The following is a 24,874-nucleotide window of genomic DNA, read 5'->3' as shown; positions in this document are numbered from 1 at the left end:
ATATATATATATATATATATATATATGTCCTCGACACACGTATCCGTAGGTATATATATACCTACGGATATATAACGTACCCGTAGGTATATATATTACCTACGGATACGTGTGTCGTGGGCCCAGCCAAATGCTGTGTCGAGAACTAGAACAAGACACGGGGGAGTTTGATGTTGTGGAGTGGAGCTGTTGGTTCCGCGTGAATAACCTACTTGCAAATAGGTCTTGGCGCGCGCATATAAGCTCGGCGGGCTTTGAGCGTTGCAGCGTTCCTGGGTCTTATACAGCTGGACGACGGCAGGTCAGCGAAACTTATGCCGCTCGAATCGGTTGCTCCCGACTATTGAATTGTACATAGTGCACTGTTGTAACGGTGAGGTTCATATGACAGCTGCGCTGGAGCATGAGAAGGAAAGTACAAAGGTTAGGAAGGGATTCGTCGACGACGCATTGTTCGGGCGGCGGCGCAGCAGGCTGTGCGTTAGTGCTTTTTTTTCTATCTGCAGTGAAATGCCTATATACAGGAGTTTTGCGGAGGATTATATCGGGAGAATTACCCTGCAGGAGATGCTGCCATATTCCTCGATATGTCCTTACGTTACATACTCACATGGAGGGATGAACCAGTTCCCGAGCAAGCCATTTTGCAACAATTCAACTGCTGGGGAATGCCATGGTGTGGTTGTTACCGTGGGAGGTTCCAGCCGGGGCTTTCTAATGCATTCCTGCTACTGCATTCTCTTCCGAAGTGACGGAACTGCTTCACTACCACCTAACATGAGAGACAGTACTTGAGCTTGCACATAAAGCTGTTGTGAGCCTTCAGTTACAGTTAATTGCAGTGGAACATATCATGATGCCTCTTGTTCCAGAGGTACAGGGCCTGGGCTACAGTACTCAGGAACTTGACGGGAGGTCAGCCATTTAAGGGACTGCCCTCTAACTGCTTCGGCTCCACTGGAGCTCACAGTTGTCCTTCGACAGCGTGGGCAGGCGTCGCCACACCTAGCTTAAGGGTCTTGGGTCGCCCCCTGTGATGCCTGGAAACTGCAGCTGGAGGATAAATGCTTTCAAGGGACTCATATTAAGTACTTCGACTCCACTGCAACTCGCAAGAGTACGTGTTACCGGCCTCGTTACACTGGTTCCAGCGTACGACCGGGTAAATCTCCACATGATATTTGCAGTACCATCGCCAGCAGGCCTGGTGGCACGTTAGATACCCTTGGTTCCGTGTGCACAATTAGTAGGGAGCTGTGAGCCAGGGCAGCAAGAAAGCAGATGAAAACAGCAGGCCCCATGGGATGATATGCTCGTCAACCGTAGGTGGACACGAGTGAGTCCCAGCGCCGTGCACGTACAGCTTCACAAGCGCCAAATCTGGTGTAAAATGAACTAAAATAGAAAAATTAACTGTAATGGCCTTTTCCTCAGGAGTTGGGTTGGCCCATCTGAACAAAGCACAGCGACGACTACTGGGGCTGGATGACACTGCGTACGTGCCGCAGCACATCGCTGCGCGAGAAAGATCAGTTATATTATTCGGGAGTTTCTTGCCCAGAAAAGTAATGCATTTTTGTTCGAACAGCAGTTTCTAGTGAAACTGCATTTCTAGTTAGAGCCTGCACCTAAAATACACTCGGCATGGAAATCCCGTAACAGTTACGTAGACATTGAGCTCGCCACAGGTGGGGCCGGCGCGATGAGATGCGTGAGGCTGTCGCTGTTTGCGCCGAATCTCTCCCCACTGTTCCTTTGCTAATTAGCCGTGATCTTGTTCGAAAGTGCGTAGCGTAGCTTAACGAAGTGATGCTAGGGGGTGGTTGTGTGGGACGTGACTGATGACTTTCGGCATAAACGTGGGGGCGCCACTACATGCACGAGAGCTGTATGCTTATTGCTGATGCGCGTGAACAACGTGGTTGCTCATGTTGTTGACTGAGAACTGGTGTGTTGAAACTCACGAGGAGGACCTACAGCCAGCCACGTGACGAATGGATGCGGGATTGTGGCGTGGGCGTGTGGCAGTCTTGTGAGGCCCTCCGAGAAACATTAGGGCCAAATGCAGTTTCCATCTGCAAATAAACCTTTCCAGCACTCGACACTGGTTCTTGCAACCCAGGTTCCATATAGGTATGCCCGACGCATGCGGGAGAAAGTTATCTGGGTTATCTTTTGCTTGGCAGAGGACCTTGTCTGTTGCTCTGGGTGCCGCAGGTCTGAATTAAAGCTCTTTTAGGAGACGAGCGCGGTGACTTGTACAACAAACAACTTCTTTTGGACTTACCAGACTGCTGCGGAATAGGGGTCGGCACAACGCATGGATTGCACCTTTTTGAGTAATATCTGGTTGCAAGCTTCAGTGCTGTCTGGCTTGCAAACGATGCTTTATGGGATTGTTCCTAAGCAGGAAATCCAGCAGTTTGAGGAAAATAAAGCGAATAGCCTCTTTGTACGGATGGAACGAGTGACATGGTCGTCGTAGTGGAAACCAGTCTGGCGTCAAAAATGAGAACTCACGCCACAGAACACATGCAGCCCCAGGCTGCCCTCACAAGCGGTCCTCTCGCCCAGGGTCATGTAAATGGGATGCAAGATGGATTTGTCCACAAAGACGGGGGTCCCCGGCCAGTGAGGCAAAATATGTTCCGCACGGCGGTGAGTTTGTGGTTGACGGCTTCTTCGTGTTGCTGAGCGTGTGTCACCTGTCACTACATAATTATTAGGATTTACCTTGCGAGAAGGAGTTGGCGTGGCGTCTGCAGAGTTGTCCACTAGGTAGTAGGAAGGCTCGCGGCAGACTGTTGACTGTCGGTGCACGAAGTGTTTATTTTGGTGCTCCCGCTCTTAGGATGTAACTCAAACGAAGGGCAACGAATTTGAGGATTACTTCTTAAAGCGTGAACTACTCAAGGGTATATTTGAAAAGGGTTTCGAGAAACCCTCGCCAATACAGGAAGAGGCAATTCCAGTTGCACTCTCTGGCCGCAACATTTTAGCCCGTGCCAAGAATGGAACGGGGAAGACTGCTGCGTTCGCAATTCCGGTCCTGGAGAAGTGCCAAATTAACAAGCGCGCAATTCAAGGTACGCGCTGCATCCGCGTTGTTGTAACTGCTATGTAAGCCACGTTTCAAAGCCTGAGTGCTAAACGGCCTTTCATCGGTTTCGCATTAGGCTGTCATAGGGTTCCAGTTGGTTGTGTCTTGCGGCAGGTTTGATCCTTGTCCCTACTCGTGAACTTGCACTGCAAACGAGTGCTGTCGTGAAGGAACTAGGTAAATACCTAAACGTGCAATGCATGGTTTCGACGGGGGGCACGAGCCTTCGAGATGACATCATGCGGCTTCACAACACTGTTCATGTTCTTGTGGGGACGCCTGGGAGGATTCTGGATCTTGCAAACAAAGATGTGGCAGATCTGCGACAATGTCACATTGTGGTTATGGACGAGGCCGACAAACTGCTTTCCCCAGAATTCCAGCCGATTGTTGAGAAGCTAATCGAGTTCATTCCTATGCAGCGGCAAATACTGATGTTTTCTGCCACATTCCCCGTGACAGTCAAGGACTTCAAGACTAAATATCTTGCAGATGCTCATGAAATAAATCTAATGGACGAGCTAACGCTGAAAGGCGTAACCCAGTACTACGCTTTCGTGGAAGAACGACAGAAAGTTCACTGTCTAAATACATTGTTTGCGAAGGTGGGACATTGACGACCGGCAGGTTTCGTCTCGCGCAGCACCTTGCTCCCCCCTCTCGGTTGGGGGACTAGTGTAGGTGTTGCTTTTGTGGTGCGTGCTCCACCTGACGAGTGCGAATAGTGTCTGCGTAGGGGGAGTTGTGTTAGCGGGCATGCTCGTCGCGAGTGTAATGTGCTTTGTGTTCCATTCAGTTGCAAATCAACCAGGGCATCATCTTTTGTAACAGCGTGACGCGCGTCGAGCTGTTGGCAAAGAAGATTACAGAGCTGGGCTTTTCCTGCTTCTACATACATGCGAGGATGCTGCAGCCTCACCGCAATAGGGTGTTCCATGATTTTCGAAATGGTGCCTGCCGCTGCCTGGTGTCGTCGGATCTGTTTACAAGGGGTATTGACATTCAGTCCGTCAATGTCGTGATTAACTTTGACTTCCCTCAGAATTCAGAGACGTATTTGCACAGAATTGGACGTTCTGGCCGCTTTGGTCACCTGGGTTTGGCGGTGAATCTGGTTACGTACGATGACCGGTTCAACCTCTACAGGTGCGTTCAGTAGCGAGCTCGACTGACGCAGCACGCCCCCGTTCATTTGTGGAAATTCATCTGATCCACATGGGGTGGAGACAACCAGTTGAAGTGCGGCTGATGTGCGGTTTTTCAGGATCGAGCATGAACTTGGGACCGAAATAAAGCCAATACCCAGCCACATCGACCCCGAAACATATACATGATGGATGGGCATCCCAAACCTTCTTCCTGGGGGCAGCGCCATGCCCGTAGAGCGATGCCGTTTTAGGGAAGGTGCAGGGTTTAGGAGCGTCGTCATGTCGTGTTCTGTGGACATTGCAACCGCGGTTTGAAGAGATCACCATTTCCTCATTTTCGTGTGTTTGCTTGGGAACTGAAAAAACGAACAATTGGTTGGGACGATTTCGGTGGCAGGGGCCAAACACGCTCCTTGAGTGCCATAAGGCCTAAGAGACGGTAGCGACACACGTAATCTTTTAGCGTGGCTGTGTTGTTGTTGTAGTTAGGAGCATGCGTCTCAGAGCATCAAGCTGCAGTATGTAGTCCTGTATATAGGGCATGTCTGAATATGGCGAGCTAGTGCATAGAAGCTGAGGTTGAAATTACTGCTCTGTGGAGCCAATGGGATGCCCACACCAACCTATGCCGTCCTCAACGCAACAGGGCACACGGTGCACTGCTGACTTGCTCGTGCCGTACACGGAACCAGTATTTGCCCACCTCCGCCTCAGCTGGCGTTATAGTGAGTGTGGAGTGCGTGAAGGCCACTGTAGGTGGCCGTAGCAGTTGAAGGTTCTTCACGATTTACGATGGGAGCAGTGGTACTGACAGGCCAACATGTTGTGAAGAATCGCTCCTGCGCATAACGGCGGGCGGGCACCTTTCCCTCCAGAGGAGCTAGCGTACGTTCTTCTTCACAACGTATTTCCGCGAGAGTTTTGTTGCCGCCAAGTACTGAAAACATGCACACCACGATCCGCAGTTGCGTCATACGTATGACGTCGCAACTGGGATTCGTCATGCGACAGCTGCACAGCCAGCATGTGCAAGTGTGTCTTCGACCCACCTGATGAGGCCCTAGTCTCTTCCACTTAAGCGCTTCTGCCTTTGTGAGCCTTACTCCAGGCTTGGGCATCGCAGTTGTGCGGAACACGAGACGAACATGGACGCCCTTCATACCAAACTCCTCCCTTATTGCGTTGATCAGCTGTCGTTTATAGTGGGTTGGGAAGTGAGCATATACGTTTGACCATGCCACAAAGGTTGGCGGTTTCGCCTGAACCTGAGTTATGTACTTCACCTGACACTGCGATCCCAACCTCCAAGGAGGGGGCCAGTGGGTGGTGTATTGCTGAAGCCACAAATTTAAGGTGCCGGTGGGGACGCGACTGCACCACTGCTTGTACACAAGACAGGATTTGTTAAGCAAGGTGTTCAGATTCTGCGCCTGCGTGGCAGAGGTGAACACCACGGGGCACGCCTTCAGGTGTCCCAGGCCACTTTGCAGTCGCTCGAGTATTAACTGTCGCAAGTGGCTTTGCTTGCTCAGACCCACTAGGTCCCACTTGGTGATGCATACAACCAAGCCGCGTCCCTCCTTCTCGGTTGCTAAGTTGGCCAGCGACAAGTCATGCGAACTCAAGTGGCCAGTCTCTTGTATAAGTGCCGCATCAATGCATAAAATACACACATCCGAACAGCGGATATTGCGCATTGTCTGCAAGGACGCTTGCTGCAGCATGTCATCTCCTCGCATCCTCCAACCTCTAGTTACTCCTGCTGTATCGATTAAAGAAATATGGTGCTTCTTGAAACAAAAATTGATGCAAATAGAGTCCGTTGTAGTACCAGGCGCTGCACTTGCTTTTAATCTGTCCTCCTTCAAGATTGAATTGATCAGGCTCGACTTCCCAGCGTTTGGCCGCCCAATGAACGTCATACGAATAGGGACTTCACTCTCGTTGCCTCGCGAAGCCACAAGTGGGTGATTAACGGAAGAAGCATTAAATTTGTCGAGACATCCCTGCACTCCATCGTCGTGAAGCGGCCTTCCTCCCTTGCCTTCCTGCTCACGTTGTGCCACCACGTGCTGCTGCAACAAATCCCGTACGCAAAAGGGGAAGTATCATTGAAAAGAAGAGCTCAGTGTAGAATGTAGAATGCGTCTACCTTCAAACAATAGAGTTTATGCAACCAAGTGATTCCTGCAATGTACTATGTGCAGCGACCTCCTACACCCTCCCCTGTAAACTTGACCGGGACCACTCAACTTATTTCACGACTTAATGCATAACGTTGAGTGAATGGTCTGAAACGGACTCGAGTACAAGAATATAAAAGCTAGCTGATTCTACCGAGTTCAGCTGGGAGCATCCAACATGAGGGCATGGGTTTCAGGCACGTCTACTCTTGATATCTGCGGCTCTGCGCCTACCTGCCTTGTCTCTTCGCCAGAGCCCTGCTTGCCTTTAAGAGCAGTTTGGCCGTCCGATGTTGCACTGTCGACTGGCGCCTTCTTCAGCGACCAAGGCAAGTCTAAGTAGCCCACCAACGACTGGTTATACGCTAATGTTGTGTGCACCCCACGTCCGTATCGTCTAGATAAGCCCTGAAGCCACGCTTCCGTTGCAGCAGCCTTCTTGTGAAAGGCATCCCCTGCATTCTGTAACAGCAAAAGCAGCAAGTAAACCTGGGCAAGTCAAGGGCTGCAAGAGGAACATTCCCATTCAGTTGCCACCCCAACAGCACCTCACTAGGAGAATACCACAGCGCTGGGAAAGGAAAAACGCTCATGGGTACCTCTTGCTCTAGTGACACTGCAGCAATGCATTGGCGCCGTCCTGGTTCTTTTAGTTCTTCCTCAATTCGTGCATATAACTCGTCGAAGCCCTGTGGCAACACAAGCCCACTAATGCCGTCTCTCCATCCCCTAGCTCGCTTCATCCGTGCTGTTCTTTCCTTTCCACGTCATGCCACACACATATGATTCAAGAAAATAACACTGTTTTGCGGATAAATGTGGCACCGCACTTTCTTTGTTCTCGCAGACACTGTTACGGGGTGGCCGAGCTGGAGTTCGTAGGCGTCTCCTATGCATTCCGCCCCCTGTATCCCTTCTGTCTTGTTGAGTACGAGAATGACTGATGGATGCCTCTTTACAGTAGCTAAAGGCCTAGCCTCATGATACTCGTCAGGGCATTTGGCTCTATGTTCAGTTGTCGGCTTTCCGTTTCTGAGTATTCGCAGCTGTCGTGCAAACATTTCATCGATGGGCGTTATGCCCTCCTTGGCATCAACAACGAATAAAATTACGTCAGATGTGTCTACCGCTCGACCAACCTGCACAACGAACAGAAAACTGCAGGACGGAGTAGAATGTTAAAACAAACGAGACCAGCTATCCCACACAGCATGGGGCTGCCCGTCAACACTACCCCGTTGAGAAGGGGGACAGCTATCCTACGTTACCACAAGGTTCAAGCCTTACTTGTGTGCATATCTGTTGCATTGGCTTGAATGGTGTATCTTCGATGCTTGCCTCAATTCCCGGTGTGTCCGTTATCAACAAACTCAGGGGTCCACATGAGCAAAGGGCCTCCTTGCGGTCGCGAGTGGTCCCAGGGTAAGGGTCAACAACGGCAAGCTGATGTGGTGTTGTCTGAGTTTGCTTCATGCTGCTAGACACCAAAAACCGATTATACACGCTGCTCTTACCCACATTCGCTCGGCCAACCAGCGTAACCCGCCAAGGAGGCGCAGGTGGGGAACCCGACGCAGGTCGGGAAAACCCCACAAGCGTGTGTTGTTGTCTGCAGAGCCATCGACTGCAGGATGAGAAACGAGCAATGATGGACGGATGAAACGGCGTTTTCTCGTAGTGAGTTGATATTCCAATACGTATTGCCCGACTCCATGAGAATTCTCCAGTATGCCGTCGCCTGGAAATGCTTCCTCTACAGTTGTGCAAGCGAGCAGCGGACCCTTCAGTAAACTTGACTGTCAGCATATCACTCGAGCTTCTTCCGGCATGGGCCCCTCTGTATCCCAGCGGTGATGGGCAGTGTACAAGCGACTCGAGACGTCTCCTGCTGATTGGTTGCCAGTAATGTTGGGCTTGCACGGTGAGACGCATTTGATGCGTCAGCGGCCGCAAAAAGCACTCTCTCCATAGTAGAACAGATTCAACCTTCCAATGCAGATGAGACCAGAACGGTGTAAGCACATCCACGATTCACCTACTCCTCCAAGTGTTCCGGCCAAAAAGCTCTGAAACGCGGAGCTGTGCCTGCACCAAAGGTCAAATTGGAGGCAAGCACGAGTCATTATATAATTAGCAATATCGGGGGAATACCCATCCAAATGCGCTACCATCCTATGCAGAAGGGATCATCCAGCCCCGAGCAGTACCCTCGTCGATTGCATGAGCCAGGGCCCCAAAGCTTCAACTCCAGCCACCTTTTGCCGTCGATGTATTTTCGTATGCAATAATTTGTACTTTTCACTGAGGTTTTGGCCTCCTTAAGTGTCCCGAACAATATTCCTAGGACGGATATCCGAAGTTTGCCGGGTCCGTTATACGCTCGTCGGAGCGTAGCACGGCACACGGAGACACCTCAAAATGAGGCCCCTCACTGAAGATGAAATAAAACTGGTTCTGGAAAAGCTGTCTAAATTGTGAGCCACTTGAATATCATGGCGGCGGCTCCACAATTTTTGTAGCGCGATGACCGACTTCTTGTCGGCTTCTATTGACTGCTTCGGAATACAGGAAGTTGGGCGCGTTTGCCACAGGATGGGTGCGAATGTGGTGCAGTAAATAGTGTTAAGACCTTTACATGTAGCACTTTGTGCATTCCGTTTCTTGTTTGCAGCCTTGGCGACAACTTATTGCACATGATTGAAAACCCTTCAAACCCTCATCTCTTCCGACTGCATCGGGATCGCGTTTTCTTTTTGAAGTGGGCAAGAACCATTTGAGATTGCACACATGTGAATTTGGCTAGCAGGAAATGAACAATTTCTGCACATGCAACTCAAAAGGGGTATTGCTTCTTATCGTCGGGAGCTGATTCTGCTGATGAATTAGTGCGTGTAATCAAGCAGTGCTGACTTTGGCTCATGGAAGGGGAAGGGTGGAGAAGATATTCACGACTGACTGTGGTGCATCTGTGTTCAGTGAAAAACTGCTTAAGGCTGCCGGATGCATTCCACGCAAAAACCTCGTAAGATTCCTCCTCCTAGCACAATATGGGTGCTTCAGGAAATTGAAGTTGCTGTAATCATACGATAACAAAATTGTGGAGTTTCGCCCTGCCGTGCTCGTACGTCAATGTCTGCACTTCACTCCATTGTTCTTTGCACCGTTTCCGTTCAGTTGAGTGCGGGTCAATGCATCGGTAAGATCACTAAAGGGCGGAAGTTCAGACTTGGCATAACAGCTCTGCACCTTATTGCCCGTTATGCGCCTCACAAGGTATGGCTGAACCCAGGAGGAGAGCAGGCGTTCGTTTACGGGAATCATATCATTAAGGTGAGAAAAGTTCAGAACAGTTTTGACCCGCCACACCTGCAAGCATAGCGAAGTGGCACAAAATGGAACCCATGTCTGCTTCCGTTGTGTAGGCGGTTCCTACCTATTTGCTCATGCATGACAGTCTGTTGCATAGCGAGGGTTTGATGAAGTGTGAGTTCTTCGCCAGTGCGACCTTATGAGGACGAATGGCAAGCTTCCGCTCTGGTTTTTTCAGTCGCTCTCCTCTCGAGAGTTGCCAACAGTCTGGAAATAATATGCGTGCTGCAAAAGAATTCTCTTGTAAACTTGCACTTTCTTTTGTGTATTCAGCGTCACGTAGGCCGGTTAACGGCGGACATGCCCAGTGGCGCAGGTGTTTGTGTACTATCTATGAACGGGGACTTACCGTTGGGCTTTGGGACGAGCGCGAAGTCAACGGCGGAAATTCACATGGCTCCTACGGAGTCTATATCTTTCTACCACCATGCAGATGTGGGCGAGTACCTCCGGGAGGAGGCAGATCTTGTTTAATGCACTAGACACGGATCTTTTGGGGGGGGGTAATTTTCAAACCGTCCGCAGCGACCATAAATGCCCTGAAGCGTGTTGTGTTTAGGGTCTAGGGTTTAGGGTTATTAAGAGGAGTTACCTAGTTCATCCTAAATAGTGTCTCTCACTGCTGAAGCTAGTTACGAAGGTTCTATGGTAACGGAGGCAGGTTTGACGGCAGTGACGACATTAAATCGCAGTTATTCCCAGATTCCTGTGCATTCACATTTTTCATTCGCTCCCCTATTTTATGGATAGCTCCTGCTGGTGTCGATACGACCTACATGTGTGTAACATCCTGTTTTTTGTGTAAAAGCAAATCCCCATCTTTAGTGTGCAGGGGACTAGTCTCTTTTGGGCTTGGTGTTGTAACAGCGATAGAGTAGAGTTCGTTCTTATTCTTGTAAGCCCTGCCACTCTAGAGGTGACATAGAACCACCTTTTCACACCCGAGTTGTGATAAGAATCAATTCGTAGTGGGTTGGATTGCCCTTGAGAAGTGGGAGAGCGTTGACGGGCGGTGTTTTCCGCCAGATGCAGTGGCCCTGCTGAGGAAATTTGGAAATATGATAATTCCTAAAAAACGCAAACAAGTAACAGATATTGAACCGGGGTTGGCTTTGACCAGGATTATCATAGCTATTTGCACATGGCAGAGCAGGCTGTGGTCATCTGCCAAGCGGATCATGCGTACTGGGTCTAGAAGCAACAGGAGAGCAAATGTTGGACTGAGGATGCATGACATAAAAAATATTAACTGTTTCAACTACGTTCATTTCTTCTTGAAGCGGATTTCAGAAAGTTCAATCATCGCGCTGTTTTCCAGGTCCCAAGGTCCGCGCAGCCGTATAGAACCGGTGGTGTCTGCTGATTCGCCAGTGTTCCGTCCCGCTTAAACAGGGAATAAACTAGGCGGCTTCAATGACGACAATAAAAGTCTTATATTTTTGTGTGTATCGTCTAAACCGGAGGGTTGTTTCATCGTGTTCTCACAACCAACGAATGTGAAAGAGACGATCGACACCGCAAGTCCCCGAATTGACACCCTCGAGGTCAGCCGCTGCTACTAGCAGCAGGACGTGACAAAAACTCATATATACTCTATCAGTATAAAGGACCTGATGTCTCGTTGGGTGCCGTGGCCGCAATGGTGGGTACCTCACAGCGCCATATTCGCCCGGTGTTTTCAGCAGTAATTTTCGCAACGTTAGTGTGCTTAGTGGCTGAAGGCTTTAGCGAAATAGGAGGTAAGCATTCGAATACTCATAATGACAAGTATCCATCCACATTGCTCCCCGAAGACAACGAACCATTCATTCACCAGGGAGCCCGCACAATAGTGGCAGGCGATATATCAACGGCTGACTAACGTATGGTCCTTTTAACTCCTGGCACTGGGACTGCGTGTTCAATTGCAGCGAAAGGCAAGCCTGTACTGCACATCTGGAGGAAGGATTCCGGGGATATTTCGCTGCATGCATCCTTTGCAGGCAGGGAAACAACAGAAAACCCACTCAAGCGTACATATTTCCATCCTCTAGGGAAGCAGCCACTACCTGAGGGCTCTAAGGCGTTGTTGTTTCCTGTTGCTACTTGGGACGAGCATTATTACAAGCCCTCTTCTAGAGGGAATACGGAGTCGGAGAGCATCAATGCGGACCCTGAGGCTTTTGGCGCAAGTCTCAGCCCTGAAACGGCACAGGCATTCTCCCTTCCATTTGCTCAAGATCTTCAAAAGGAGGCGATTAAACGGAAGGATACCGGTATGCTGAGGCGCGAATGGCAGTGCAACAAACGGTTGAAGGAACTTTTCTTTACCCTTTAAATTTGGAATATGATGTTTTCGCTTGAAGCACATTGTGGAGTATTGTGCGCGCGTTCAGCTTTGTACCCAGAGGTGGCCGCCGTGCTGACCCCAGCCCGTTATTCAGCTGCCCTGCAGTGGAGCATCAGCAAGCAGCTTCGTTCCAACCCGTAAGCTGAGACCTGGAGCTACCCGTGGAACAGCAACCCCCTGTCCCCCCTCATTTTAGGTATATCTTACCCTATCTATCCTATCTTTTGAGCTCAGGAGAGGCACACCAATCATACGCGCTCGATGGCACACCGCCGAACAATACGTGGCTGCGGCGGCAGCGCTTCGGGACGACCGGTACGCGTCGTGCAAATTACTCAGCTGTCGCACCCTTTTTCCTCCCTTGTCCTTCTTACGCGCCGCCAAAAGGCAGCCACATTGAGCTATTTGAAGTGTGCACGTATATTTGCCCGGTGTTTTAGGTGGAAGCCCTTTTTCTTCGTTGTCCTTGCTGAGTAGTAAGTACAGCCGAGCCTCAGCCTAACCGCTGATCAGGAAACTGGCCTACTGTAAATTTGCTCAAGTGAATCGCAAAAGGTGCACTTACTAGTGCCTCCTATCTCCGGTAGGCACAGGTGTTGTAATTCGTGGCGGCATTTGTGTGCTTCAACCCTTGCAGTGCGCCGGTGAAAAACCAAAATTCCAGTCAGTTCTTAGGAGAGAGAGATTTTGCTCTCGTTCCTGCAACTCAAGAATCTCTCACAGACGAAAACGGGGAACCTTTGTCATATCCATTTTCTTTGCCCACTCCACTGCAACTCCTACAGAGTGCATTTGGAGATGAGTACGCTGTCAAAGTGCTCGCTAATGGCCAGCTTTCTTCGGCCACCCAGTCATTGAGCGGTTCCGCGAGTGGCCAAGCAGGCAGAGATGCAACGGCTGCTGGATCGCCAGGCCCCCCACCTCCATCTGAGCCTTACCAAATGCGGGAGGCTAGTAGCGCTTTCTTGCGCTGGATACCGTTTGGCTTGACACGCAAACCCTCCGCATCCGAAGTTGTGGGTGAGTTGCCTGTACGATCTCCAGGTGGAGAAGCTTCTTTACTGGAATCCCCAGAAAATGAAGAGGCTTTTATTGAAGCCCTCTCCAAAAGCTTACCTCGTCGCTGGCTAAAAGCTCCAGATGGGTAAGAAAAAGGACAGCCTGTGGCGAACAGCAGAGTAGGCAAATGCTCGACTGTAATTGTCGACGGCGTCATGTCTTGTACTTTTTGTCCTTTGCCAATCCTGTAGGCGGCGTCTGGTTATCGTATTGAACGACCAGATCACGGAATGTCGGGGCTTGTTGCATCTCGCCGTGAACTCGTCGTAAGTATCTGTGGACTCTACGTCGCTGCAGTGCTCGAGGATTCCTCTGGGTTGGCTGCGCATTTTGCGTCTCCTCATACACACCAGTAACGCAGCACATTGCAGGCCAGTGCACGCTTGTCTAATGACTGTCGAGTGTTCATATCACCTGAGCATAGGGGTACTTGCCCCTTAAGTCTAAGAATGTGTTGCAAACATTTATTTGTGTACTGTGGAGTGTGGTTGGATGAATAGGGCTGGCGGCACTCCAGTATTTGTGGAAAATTCCGGAGGCCTTGACCCACGAAAGCTGCTAATGCGCCTGAAAGACGAACGTATTCGTGGGAAAAAAATGTGCGTCTTTTGCGCATGTAAAATTGCAAGACTCGTTACTGACGTTCAGGCCACGCGGTTGGTTAGCTCCCAAAGGATAGTTCAGTCTGAGTGAACATGCCTTCTTGTGGCCGCTTTTTCAGCGCATTTTTACTGTTTGCCCTGGGTGGGTCGGAGACAATGCCGATGAACACTGCATTTTTAGACCGAACAGTGCTACGAGTGCCCAAACTTCATGACATCAAATCATTTCTGGAGCAGAAGGAAAAAGAAGCAGCTGAAGACTTGGCATCCGATAAGGAGGAACTGGAGGAGATGAAGCATCATATGGAAAGGCGCAGAGCGCACCTTTTGGAGCTCGAAGGCAAAAGAAAAGCTGCTAAATTGAACGAAACAAACATAAACTTCCCGCAGGTGAGGCCGATTCTGTTTGCCGTTTCCAATAGATATGCTTATCCAGTGCGCATGATAACTTCGCTAACGTCGCAAAAATTTTGGTGCGTCTTTCAGAAGGATTCCGGAAAAAGCGGTCAAATCGAGGCGTATAAATTAAGAAAAATAGGTCAACCCCCAGTGTTTGTTCTGAACCAGTTTGACGAATACCTGCTCCGCTTCAACTACACGGAAGTTAGCGATCTGACTAGCTATGCTGAGACCCTTGCGTTGGAGCTAAAGAATGAGCCTCTCGAGATTTCAATAGCGTGCGTTTCCCCTTTTTGCTGAATTAGTTCGTTAATCAGGCGACGGAAGCGATGCATTTTGCGTAGGGTGGTAATGCTGGCAAGTATGGCATATCTGCATTTGGTGTACTCTTAGGGGAGAGACACACCGAGTTGCCGTAATGATCCTATCTGAGCCTCCCGAAACGGAAACTGAACTTGGCCCGGCGTGGGCAAGTCTTAACAAACTAATTCACATGGCCATCACCATCTCGATGATCGTCGCCCTGCTCTGCTGCCTGTGCATGTGGCGTCTGATGCTCCTTCTAAAGCAACGCTAGGGTACGCTAAGGATTTTTTCACTTCATTTTAAGAAAAGAATGCCAGGAATCCCGTGAACTGGGAGTCGCATGTTATGTGTACCATTCCCTGGTTGCCCCTTGTGAATTCCTAAATTGCAGTCTTCGGGCTCCTTAAGAAGTCGAGCAGTGCCTTTGGATCTACGTTTCAGGGCTAAGAAGGCCGCAGGTCGTCGGGTGATTCCCGTTCGATTCTAAGAATGATAATGTTTTTTCCCCCTTCGGGTGCCTCCTACTTTTCACATTTTTAGTTCGCTGCGTTTAAGCTGTTTGGCACTAGCTGGAGGATGTGGAGCACTCTCCTTTTGAATCATCGACAATAATGTTTATTGGACTGTGAATCGCAAGCATGTTCCCTTAGCCTTGGAACGTTGCAGCCTCCAAAGAATATATTGACATTCATTTCCTCGGTAGCGCTTAGATGGTACGTGAACCACCTTGTCCACTAGAGATTAAATGGCAAAATCCGGCACAGATAAATATTAGGTGCTTTTAGCACGCTGGGAGGCTGCAGTAGCTGATACACTCCATCCTAGCCAGACGTGACGATAAAATTACCAGCGTTGCAATGTTTCCAGGTACTGTATGGGCTTTTGCACCCCGTTAACTGGATTGCTTAAGCCGAATAATACAGTGCCACTTTCAACCAAGAATGTGCACACGGCCTGCAGATGTGTAAGCAGTGGCCTCATGAATATGGGAAACCAACAAAGAACTTCTGGGGGAACTCTTGAATAGGTGTTTCAAGGTACAAAGTGGCGACGAGATTTCGCGGTTTCTGTTTCTAGGGTGTTTCCCGTAGAATTTTGAGAATTGCCGCCCCGTCCATCCAGAGAATCCGTGCATATATCATTTTAACTGGGATGTGAGCACGCTTGGCAATAATTATGTCCAGCTGACCCGTAAGAAAACTGGATTCTTTCAAATAAATAGAAACTGGAAAAATTAGGTTGCAAGAAAGCCACGGGGACGAGCAAACGGTTGAAGCTTGCTTGTTGTGTCATATCTATGGTAGATACAGTTGGCTTGAACTTAACCCGGCACACACACAATCGGTTTGACTTCTAAGAGGGTGCTTAAGAACAGAGAAACAAAATTAGCATTTACGTGAAAGAAAGCAGCTGGACTTACGGTTTCGCTGGCATCCCAAATTCTTCACAACTGACCATGATGTACTGCGTCACTAGTTTCGGCAAATTCGTGCAGGAGAACTTGCTAGTAAAGCCCTTAATGGGCAGTGTCGACTAGCTCCTATTTAAAAATTCTCCATCTAAAAGGTTATTCACTTGTATGTGTGCACATCCTAAAGCAATGAGGGTATGGTTTACCGTTCGGGTTCGCAGCCGACACGCAACAGCCACCCATTATTTCTTGAATACACTCGCATTTGGCATCAAAATCCTTCCAGTTTGCTCTTTCATAATGCTACACCAACTACAAAAAGGCTTTTTGATACTTAAAAATGGGCCATGGGCCATTTTCTGTATGGGAAGGCCGAAATAGTTGAAGTGGTACAGCACCGGTGTAGGGGACTTGACCGCCGGCCTTCTGGGACGCCGGCATGCCCCAGCAGCACGTTTTAAGTTTGCCTTCTCTTTCTGTTCTTTTATAAAGTAAGAGACTTACCCTGGGAAGGTTCTTTTCTGGACATCCCAAAATTTATTTGCGCAGCTCCATCGAGTGGCGATCGCGGGACCCGCTAGGGGCTTGCTGCCTTCTCAGGGTTGGCCTCCGTACTGGAAACATCCTGAGACTGAAAGGGGCTAGTCTACAGAAGCTAGCAAATGCATGCCGATTGGAGTTGCTTCACACACTAAGGTATGCCGCGGCTACTTTGCTACTTTCGGCGTAACGCCGCGCCGCCGCCCGACCTCATCACGCATCTTGTCTAAATCTTTATCCTGCCACCCGGCGAGCAACAAATCTTTGGGTGTCCCTAAGAGTTACTTTAAAGACGTTCGATGATAAGCCGGGTATCTTTTGCTTGAGACAGAAGAGGTCGTCGGCAGTGGATGGAACACTCTTCACACACTGTAAAAGTCGACGTCGTGCAGTTCTCGAGCCGGTAAACGAGAAGTCCTCGACCTTCTCGTGTTGAGTTCAAGACCTATCAACAGGGCGAAGCCTAGCATGAACGAGTTGAAGTTCCTTTTTCTACCTGCGCGGGGCGTTGCTTCAACACGCCATCAGCGGCTCCCTCCTATCTAACCCTCAGGCAAGAACAGCCTCTCAGCCATTTTGTTATCATGAACAGCTCGAACAGCAAGGGCACTGCCTGCTCAGTAGGACGCACCATGGACAGGCAGGGCAGCCCCTCATCAACACGATCAGCTGCAATGCGCCTGGCGGAGATGGCCCGCTTCTGGTCACCCAACAATGCCAGACAAGCCCGTGAAAGAGCAATTCCAGCAACGCAATCAGCTCAACAGATGTTGCATACCCTCCGCCCCTCTCCACTTCCACCGCCTATGAGTCGCAGCAGAACTGCGGTGTCATGTGGGTCACTTGTTCCTCCTGGCTCGACGCCGTCGCCACAACAAGCAGAGCAGCAGGCTCAACCAGGCCCCCACCAACCTCATGCTCAGGTTCTATGGCGTTCCATGACTCCCTCAACTTTCGTTTACAGTTGTTACCGCCAAAGACAGATGACAGCACGTCCAGCCAGCACAGGCCCCAGACTGGTACCAACTAGAACCATCGAAGTGGACGGGCAACCGACGCAGGCGCGGCCCCAGCATCCGTCGCAGCCGAGCAATACCAACTCTGGCCTGTGGCCTGGTTCATGGGCCATCCTTGCAGACAGGAATCGCGAGTTTATATCTCCCCAGCATCACGCATGCCCTCCAGTGCAACTGGCGCAGCGCAGTTACCAGTTGCCGTGCGCTTCTGGTATGGAGGGAAGTCCTTCCATTCAAAGTCGTTTCAAGGAAGATGGCAGACCTCCGTTTACCTTGTATCCAGCAGCTGTAGCGAGAGAGCATTGTACCCTCCCTCTCCGGCAACGGCCTGCCAGAGGCAACTCCCCTGGGCTCCAATGCTGGCGACCACACTCCGTGCCTCCCCAGGGCTCTAGTGATTTTCGTCTCGCTGGCTCCCCCAACAGCCTCCATCCCTCCAACGTCTCTAGAGCAAATGTTGGGAGGGGTGTGCCGCGTCTTTCGCCTGCTCAGAAGCCCCAAAAAATGAAGGTAGAAGTCAACGTAAGCCGGTCTGCCAGCACGCCGCCAGTTCCTGTCCGCCAGTTCCCCAGCCTTGCTAGTCGTTTCTGGTCGTTCTTCCGTGGCTTAAGAGAACAAACAGTAGACTGTGAAAGGGAAGCTGATAAAAAAAGAGTTGAACATGCAAGGGCTTTTCCGAGCGACAACCTCCCCAAAGGGCGCCACCCCGTCCCTACAGTGAGATGGGCGCATACACCCCGCGGTTTCCGCCATCAGGTTGAGCAAATACGGGGAAAGAGCCAGCAGCCAACTCAGCATCCACAAACTGTGAATTCACCTGGATCCCGTCCCCCATCCCCCAACCTGAATCTTCGACAAGGTCCCTGCTGTCAATCCTCAGTGAGGCTTCCGCAGGCTGACGTGACGGGATACTTCGTTCCCAAGCAGGATGCTGGTGCACTAGACAGGTCGCCAGATGCCCCTGTTAACCAGGAACAAAACAGCCGAGACATTTCACACGAAGTACCACAGCAGCAAAGAATTCGCCACTCCGGCTGTCACCTGCAGCTTCCGAAGGCTCCAGCCCAGCAAACTCTCCAGCTGCCACAGCTGCAGAAGGGACATCTTCTCTGGCAGCAGCAACAACTTCTGCAACAGCAAAGAGAGGTTCTCCAGCAGCAAAAGGAAAGACTCATGCAACAGCAGGCCTGCTGGAAACAGCACAGGCAGAGGACACTGCTGCAGAGTAGATGCCCGCCTGAACAAACTGGGAAGATCTCGGAACAGCTCAAGAACTCACGACAACTCCCAGGGCATAACAAAGAATCCTCCACTCCAAGCCATTTGCAAACAGGGGATATATTCCCCCCTCCGAGTAGTTTTGTAGATTCAGAAGCCTCATTACTTCGAACTAGTGAAGCCCTTGCAAATGAGCACACTGGTGCCCATGGTGAGGTGCAGCAATCTCAGAGAGAGCCGCTGGAAACCCCCATGACTGAATGTATGGAGCACAAGCCCAATCATAAAAGACCTGCCGGAGTACAGAATGCTTCACCGCGACTGAAATGGGAAGTCAGCGAGAGTGCTGAAGCTCCTAGTGGCTCCTCAGGTGGGCCGGAGTTTGCCGTGGCAGAGAATAAGAAGTTGCAGTTCACAGCGGTTGGCGGAAGCCTCGAACAGCGTTTGCAGCTGAGGTGTGAAGTAATCGGAGACCCAGTCTGTATGTTTGCCAAATCAGCATTGTTTAGAGGGACTCCTACTACTGAGCACGATCCAGTTGATGCAGGATCTGACATGCACACAGATTCTACAGCTGAAATGAGCGACAGCCTATCCAGAGAGCAAAGGACGGATTCTCTTGATTCTCAAATTTCAGCTGAACTCCAGGGGGCTGGGGACTCTGTAGCTGCAAATGGCCAGCGCCTGACTCCAGATGGATCTGCACCAACCGTGCTGCAAGATGGAAATAAACGAGATGCTGGAAACAACGAATCAGATGAAGCGCAAGCTACTACTGAGCACAAGACAACAAGCTTACAGCTACGGAAAAAGCTCATCTGGAATCCGAGACTACGCTGCCTCCCCCAGGATAGATTCAAGATCGGTCCCCATGATCTTATCCCGGTAGGCCCACTGATAGCCGCGATGTCAACAACAGGATGCAGAGGATGGAAGGATAAACCCTGCATGACAGCTGACGACTGCGCGGAGGACTCTAGTTACATAGAGGCATACTTACCGATAAAATCTCTCGCAGAATTCGAAAGCTTCGAAAAGGGCCAGGATGCTCACGATATGTTAGATGTACGCCGAGACGTGGTTGGCTGCGGGACCTACGGCATTGTTAGGAGGCTAAGGCATAGGAAGGGCGGGTTCACAGTCGCCGTCAAGAGCATTGAGAAGGAGTCTGTGGTGCAGGCTGGCATGGTGAACCAAGTGGAATTCGAGTTATACGTGCAAAGGGACTTGTTACGGCATCAGAACGTGCTGCGGTGTTTCTCATGCGTCGAAGACGCTGAATACCTCCACATAGTGTTGGGGTACTGTGAGCAGGGGGATCTCTATCGCCGTATTCGTGAGCAGCCTCATCGACGCTTCACAGAGCTTGAAGCCTTCTGTTTCTTTGCTCAACTGGTCAATGGCCTCCACTGTGTTCATGCCAACGGCATCATCCATAGAGACTTAAAGCTTGAAAACTTGCTGCTAACCAAACGGAATGTGCTAAAAATTGCGGACTTTGGATGGTGCGGGTCCATTGTGGGTCGCAACCGAAGCTTCAGTTTCTGCGGAACGCTAGACTATCTAGCTCCTGAAATGGTCAAAGGGCAAGGACATGACTGGCGTGTTGACTTATGGAGTTTGGGTAGGCTTATGACAGCTTCCCAGTGCTTCACGCCTCTAGTGGGCGTTCTTGAGCTACCCTATATGCATTTTATTGTGGCAAGATGCTACTTTCATATACAACTTTCTGTTTCGTTCAGCGGCCATCCTGTGTCCCAGTGTTCTGGTTAAGGGATAAACAGCATGTGTTCAACGGTGTTGCCATCTGCGTGTAGGAGTGCTTCTCTATGAGCTTTTGGATGGGCGCCCTCCTTTCCAGTCAACAAGGCACTTCGAGCTCGTTCAACGAATCGTGACAGTGGATATCAGAATACCCAGCGTAGGCATATCACATACGTGCAGCTCTCAGTGGCTGACACGAAACTGCAGCTCCTCTCAGAGGCCGATGCAGCATCCAGTTCTTCATGTGCCGTGCAGTTTGTGTCTTTGAATTCGCAGCATATGAAGGAGGATGCTGCAGACTTAATTAAGGGGCTCCTCAAATATAATCCGAATGATAGATTATCATTGGTTGGTAAGGGAACGCATTCACAGAGTGCCCTACAAACTTTCCAAACACCTTGAGTTGGTAGGCTGCACCTGTTGAGTGGCTGTATTAACATGTATTGGTTCTAGGTGCTGCCCTTTTGCGAGTGACTCAGGCGTTGCTCAGCATCCGTGGGTACTTCGAATGTGGAAGGAGCTGCAATTGCACCTCCTGCGAAAAGATCCTACTTTGGACCTGGAAGAATTGGTATCCGTTTCTTCGGCCACCGATTGTGATGTTGAAGCGGAACTTTCACCGCGTTCTGTCCCACCCGGGAATTGTGCGCAGACAGGCCCCCAGCAAGTAGTAGAACCCGGAGGCTCGTTGAAGAAAAGCGCTGTCTCTAAGGGATCGGTTGCAGCGGCCAAAAGTAGTGTATCACGTTTTGCAACCAGATTATCGGCTGTTTCAAATCGCCAGTGTCTTGCTGCGGAAAGGGCGTCAAACTTTCGCTTATTAGGCAACCGGAGGTGTAACGGTAAATTAGACATTGATGCTGTCTCTACTGAAGGCTGCAGGCAAAGGCTGAATTCATCTCCATCGACAGAAACAATAGCAAAGAAAGGCTCATCTACTCTCAGGAACGCTCATACCGGCCCTTGTCCCCTACCGCGTCGCAGGACGCTCCCAAAAGCCACCCCACTCCCAACGCAAGCCCGCACTATTCGATGTGCAAACAAAGTCTCCGGATCCGAACGTACACACGCGACAGAGGGCGCTGAAGCATCAGAGGCGCATTTAATATCGAGAAGGAACGCATCCAAAGGACGGCCCACACCCACAGCGCAGAAGAACAGGTGCCGAAAGGCACTTCTAGTTGACCAGTCTTTTGGCATGCCGACTGCAACGTGGACGACAGAAACGCTGATACCCAGCGTCTCTCAGCAGGAGAACTCGCCTACACCATACACACTGGCAGGCGTGCCTGCTAGCAGGCACGCCTGCAGGCAGCAGCAATACCAAGATAGTGTAGAGAGAGCAAGACCTGCCTCAAACCACTCGGCAAAGCAGCTAGGTCATGCTCCTTTCCATCGGCAGGCCGAATCTTGCTCCAGTGGAAACGTGCAAGAGCGAGATGTAGGAGATATCCAATCTCACGGGCCATGTCCCCGTCAAGGCGTGGACTTTCAAGATACACTGTCAAGTGACGAACCGGTGAATTGCTCCACCGGAGTTCCTGCGGATGCGGACCCTCATGCAGCTTATGACGCCACGTCGTTGCCGAGTGTGAAGAAACTGCGCAGCGTATCTGCAAGTCCCAACGGTTGTGGACGTGCCGGTGCTATACTTCGGTTAAGGTCGACGCCAAACAAGCACCAACTTGAACATGACACAGCGAAGGCGTTGGGTGTACCGTATTGCTGCCTGCGAATACGATCGGGAGCTCCCTATGGACTACCCAGCCAGCAGCTTGTGGCTTCACATCCAAACGCAGAAAATGTGGTGGATTCTCATCCCGTAGGAAGCAAACAACGGACCGTCTCGAAACTGGCGAAATCGTATGAGTGTCCAAGCTTGAAGAACAGTGGTTTGGACGCGCAGCACTCATCGCAAGCATCTAGCATGAAATGCCACTCACAAGAAATCTCTAAGGGCCAAGTGCCTGGACAAAACAGCAGTTACAATGCATCTCAGCAAGTTGCCGCACTCAGGGACAACCCAAAGCCATTTCAGCAAAATACAGGAAATGATCATTCAAGCGTCCAGTGGTGGAGAAAGATATCAGAATGCCCAACGCCTGCACATCAAGGAACTACTCCTGCCGGACCTGGCCGATCAGGGTCGTACATCCCCTTCCAAGTACTCCCCAAGCAACGCCTTGCGAACTGTGTAGGGGGCATTCCGGCAATGCAGCACTTACACCCCCCTCTGCCGACAGCGAAGATGCCTGAGAATACACTGCTCCATTCTACAATACTTGCAAGTGGCCAAGGCCTCACGGGATCTGAGCAGCCGAAGGACTCACTGGAAACTGCAATACGGCTGCCAAACGAAAAGCATATGATGGGTAGTGCTCAAGTCGGTAGACTTCCGGTTATCATTTCCATGCCACAGCCGGAAAGCATGAAATTCGTGAGTAGTCCAAGTTCTTTGTTTAGATAAAAGAAATGAAAAGAACCAGAAAGGGGTGGGGTGTGTAAGCTGCGGCGTTGTCAGTAAATAATGGTGTTTCAATATCTGTCCATGTTTTCCAGGGTCCGCATTCAGCTGTTTTGTGTGGGTAGTGAAGGTCAGTTACATAATAGCTCATGCTTGTCTGGTACCGATTGAGCTGGCATAGTTCAATCCTTTGCTGTGGAGTGGCTGGGACGAAATGGCATCTCGCTGCAGCAGCAAAATACCACCTTTGTAAGTATTGATTTGGTCCTCGAAATTGCCCATACAACTTCGGGGAACTCCCTTTCTAGAGGCCCTTAACTATGACTGCTCCAGCTCACAAACAAATGAGCTTGGCAAAAGAGTAGCTTTTCCAATACATTTCCCGTTTTGTGGTAGCATTTACTTCGGCGACAGCGATACAAATTGCAACTGTGGTGCTATGGGCACGATCTCTGTTGATCAGCTGTGCTCGCACTATGGGAGATGACTGTGATCTACCAGGGTGAGTTGGCTGGAGGTGGGACGTTGCTTCGTTCATCATATATATACCAGCTTCTGCACTGTAGGGGGAGTCGTCGGGATGAAATATCCCATTGGAGATGCTGTCTCACCGCAGCTGCCACACGAAGATCTGCTGTCTCGGTGCCAAGACAACCAGTATTCTCTAGTAACTACCGTACGCTTCTACATCAGCAGCATAGACAGAATGGCATCTAAGCATGGGTGCATGAATGCCGTCGAAAGGAGGTGAAGCACTGTTCAAAGAAGTGCTGTGGATCTTCCACTGCTCTTCTGGTACTTCTTTGACGAGTGTTTCACCTCAAGTTGCTAGGACGTATTCACAGGAATAAATAGAAACAATTAATGCTGACCCTGCTGCACAAGGCACCTAGGGTTTGGTGGATGGATATAGCTGCGGATGAGAAGCTAGCCTTGAACTTGAACACAGGCTTATGATTAAGCTTGCAGCTGTTTAAATGAGCTACTCGAGTTTATACTGCAGTTATCTGTCAGTAGGACAGCAGATGCTCACTGTAGCACCACTGCATCAATGCCAGGGCCGATGGAAACAGTCGGGGGGTGCGGACGGATACATTTTACTGCATAAAATTATGCAGTTGTGGCAAGAGAAAAGCCTTACACTTCGTCGATTTGTGGGCACTGCAGAGGTGTGTTGCCACTGCAACGTAACAGACCTCCTGGGACGAGCCGTTCATCAGCCGGCTGTTCTCCTCACAGAAGCGCAAAACTCAAGGGCACTGAGGGACCTCGCACACAAAACGCTCTCCGCATGCAACACTTCGGCACTCGAGCTTTCCACAAGCCGGAAGTACTCCAGTCAGTCATTAGTTTGCGAGCAATGCGTTTTGTGGTAGTTACTGAACTTCCAACTCTACCTACAATTGACCTACTCGGAATTAGTGTGGGACGTGAACACTGGGTAGTTTTCAGCTCTGAGACCGTTGAGAGCTTCAAGCGAGCCAAAACATGTACCGTGAAAGTACCCAACAATAGCAGGCAGGCGGCCTCTATTTCTGTTTTCAGGTGCCGTAAGCACAGGAGCGCTTGTCCTGTGCTACGCGGTTCCTGGGCCTTTGAGTCAAAGAGTCGTCAGCTGCTAGAAAATATAGCTTCTTGTGACACTAGTTCCAAAAGCATCTAAGCTCATCCCCAGAATCCATGTGCCCTGACCGGGCGGTGTCCCACAATCCAGGCTCTGGTAGTGGAGCAGGTGGCCACCTTTCCTAGCATACAGCACTTCTCGCTACAGTCGGTGTCTAACGGCAAATCCCAACTCCCCTTTTGATACTAGCATTGTAAACAGGTCTTTACCAACTGCTCAACAACTGTGAACCCGTTGAAGTAACAACACGGCACTTACTTACCGCCGGGACAGGCTTCTGTGTTCCGGTACACCCAATAATGTGATGATTGAGGGCTCTTTATGAGTTTATACAACATTATA

At 50.3% G+C, this 24,874-nt stretch overlaps 5 protein-coding genes across 5 annotated transcripts; 4 read left to right on the top strand and 1 right to left on the bottom strand.

Annotated features, from left to right (window-relative positions):
* Positions 1-2,508: 2,508 nt before the first annotated feature.
* On the top strand, positions 2,509-4,434 carry EMWEY_00017210 (ATP-dependent RNA helicase, putative; the record flags this gene model as incomplete). Its single annotated transcript, XM_013479874.1, has 5 exons — positions 2,509-2,631; positions 2,852-3,086; positions 3,215-3,705; positions 3,897-4,246; positions 4,365-4,434. 5 exons carry the CDS (start codon positions 2,509-2,511, stop codon positions 4,432-4,434), a joined length of 1,269 nt encoding a protein of 422 aa, XP_013335328.1.
* Positions 4,435-6,590: 2,156 nt separating this feature from the next.
* Positions 6,591-7,904, bottom strand: EMWEY_00017200 (small GTP-binding protein, putative; the record flags this gene model as incomplete). The annotated part of the gene is made up of 3 exons (XM_013479873.1): positions 6,591-6,893; positions 7,262-7,570; positions 7,719-7,904. The coding sequence occupies 3 exons, from the start codon at positions 7,902-7,904 to the stop codon at positions 6,591-6,593; spliced, it is 798 nt and encodes a 265-aa protein (XP_013335327.1).
* A 945-nt stretch (positions 7,905-8,849) lies between these two features.
* On the top strand, positions 8,850-10,274 carry EMWEY_00017190 (60S ribosome subunit biogenesis protein NIP7, putative; the record flags this gene model as incomplete). Its single annotated transcript, XM_013479872.1, has 5 exons — positions 8,850-8,905; positions 9,103-9,189; positions 9,408-9,453; positions 9,606-9,761; positions 10,074-10,274. The coding sequence occupies 5 exons, from the start codon at positions 8,850-8,852 to the stop codon at positions 10,272-10,274; spliced, it is 546 nt and encodes a 181-aa protein (XP_013335326.1).
* A 1,165-nt stretch (positions 10,275-11,439) lies between these two features.
* Positions 11,440-14,489, top strand: EMWEY_00017180 (hypothetical protein, conserved; the record flags this gene model as incomplete). Its single annotated transcript, XM_013479871.1, has 8 exons — positions 11,440-11,539; positions 11,711-12,055; positions 12,176-12,266; positions 12,570-12,605; positions 12,767-13,273; positions 13,380-13,454; positions 13,689-13,787; positions 13,910-14,489. 8 exons carry the CDS (start codon positions 11,440-11,442, stop codon positions 14,487-14,489), a joined length of 1,833 nt encoding a protein of 610 aa, XP_013335325.1.
* Positions 14,490-17,030: 2,541 nt separating this feature from the next.
* EMWEY_00017170 (Aurora kinase, putative) lies at positions 17,031-22,911 on the top strand (the record flags this gene model as incomplete). Its single annotated transcript, XM_013479870.1, has 4 exons — positions 17,031-20,304; positions 20,498-20,601; positions 20,721-20,796; positions 20,924-22,911. 4 exons carry the CDS (start codon positions 17,031-17,033, stop codon positions 22,909-22,911), a joined length of 5,442 nt encoding a protein of 1,813 aa, XP_013335324.1.
* Between the last annotated feature and the right edge of the window lie 1,963 nt (positions 22,912-24,874).

The sequence above is a fragment of the Eimeria maxima genome, genomic scaffold (assembly GCF_000499605.1).
Source record: "Eimeria maxima Weybridge genomic scaffold, Emw_scaff142, whole genome shotgun sequence".
In the NCBI taxonomy this organism is placed as follows: domain Eukaryota; phylum Apicomplexa; class Conoidasida; order Eucoccidiorida; family Eimeriidae; genus Eimeria; species Eimeria maxima.
This window is presented reverse-complemented; position numbering and strand designations above follow the sequence as displayed.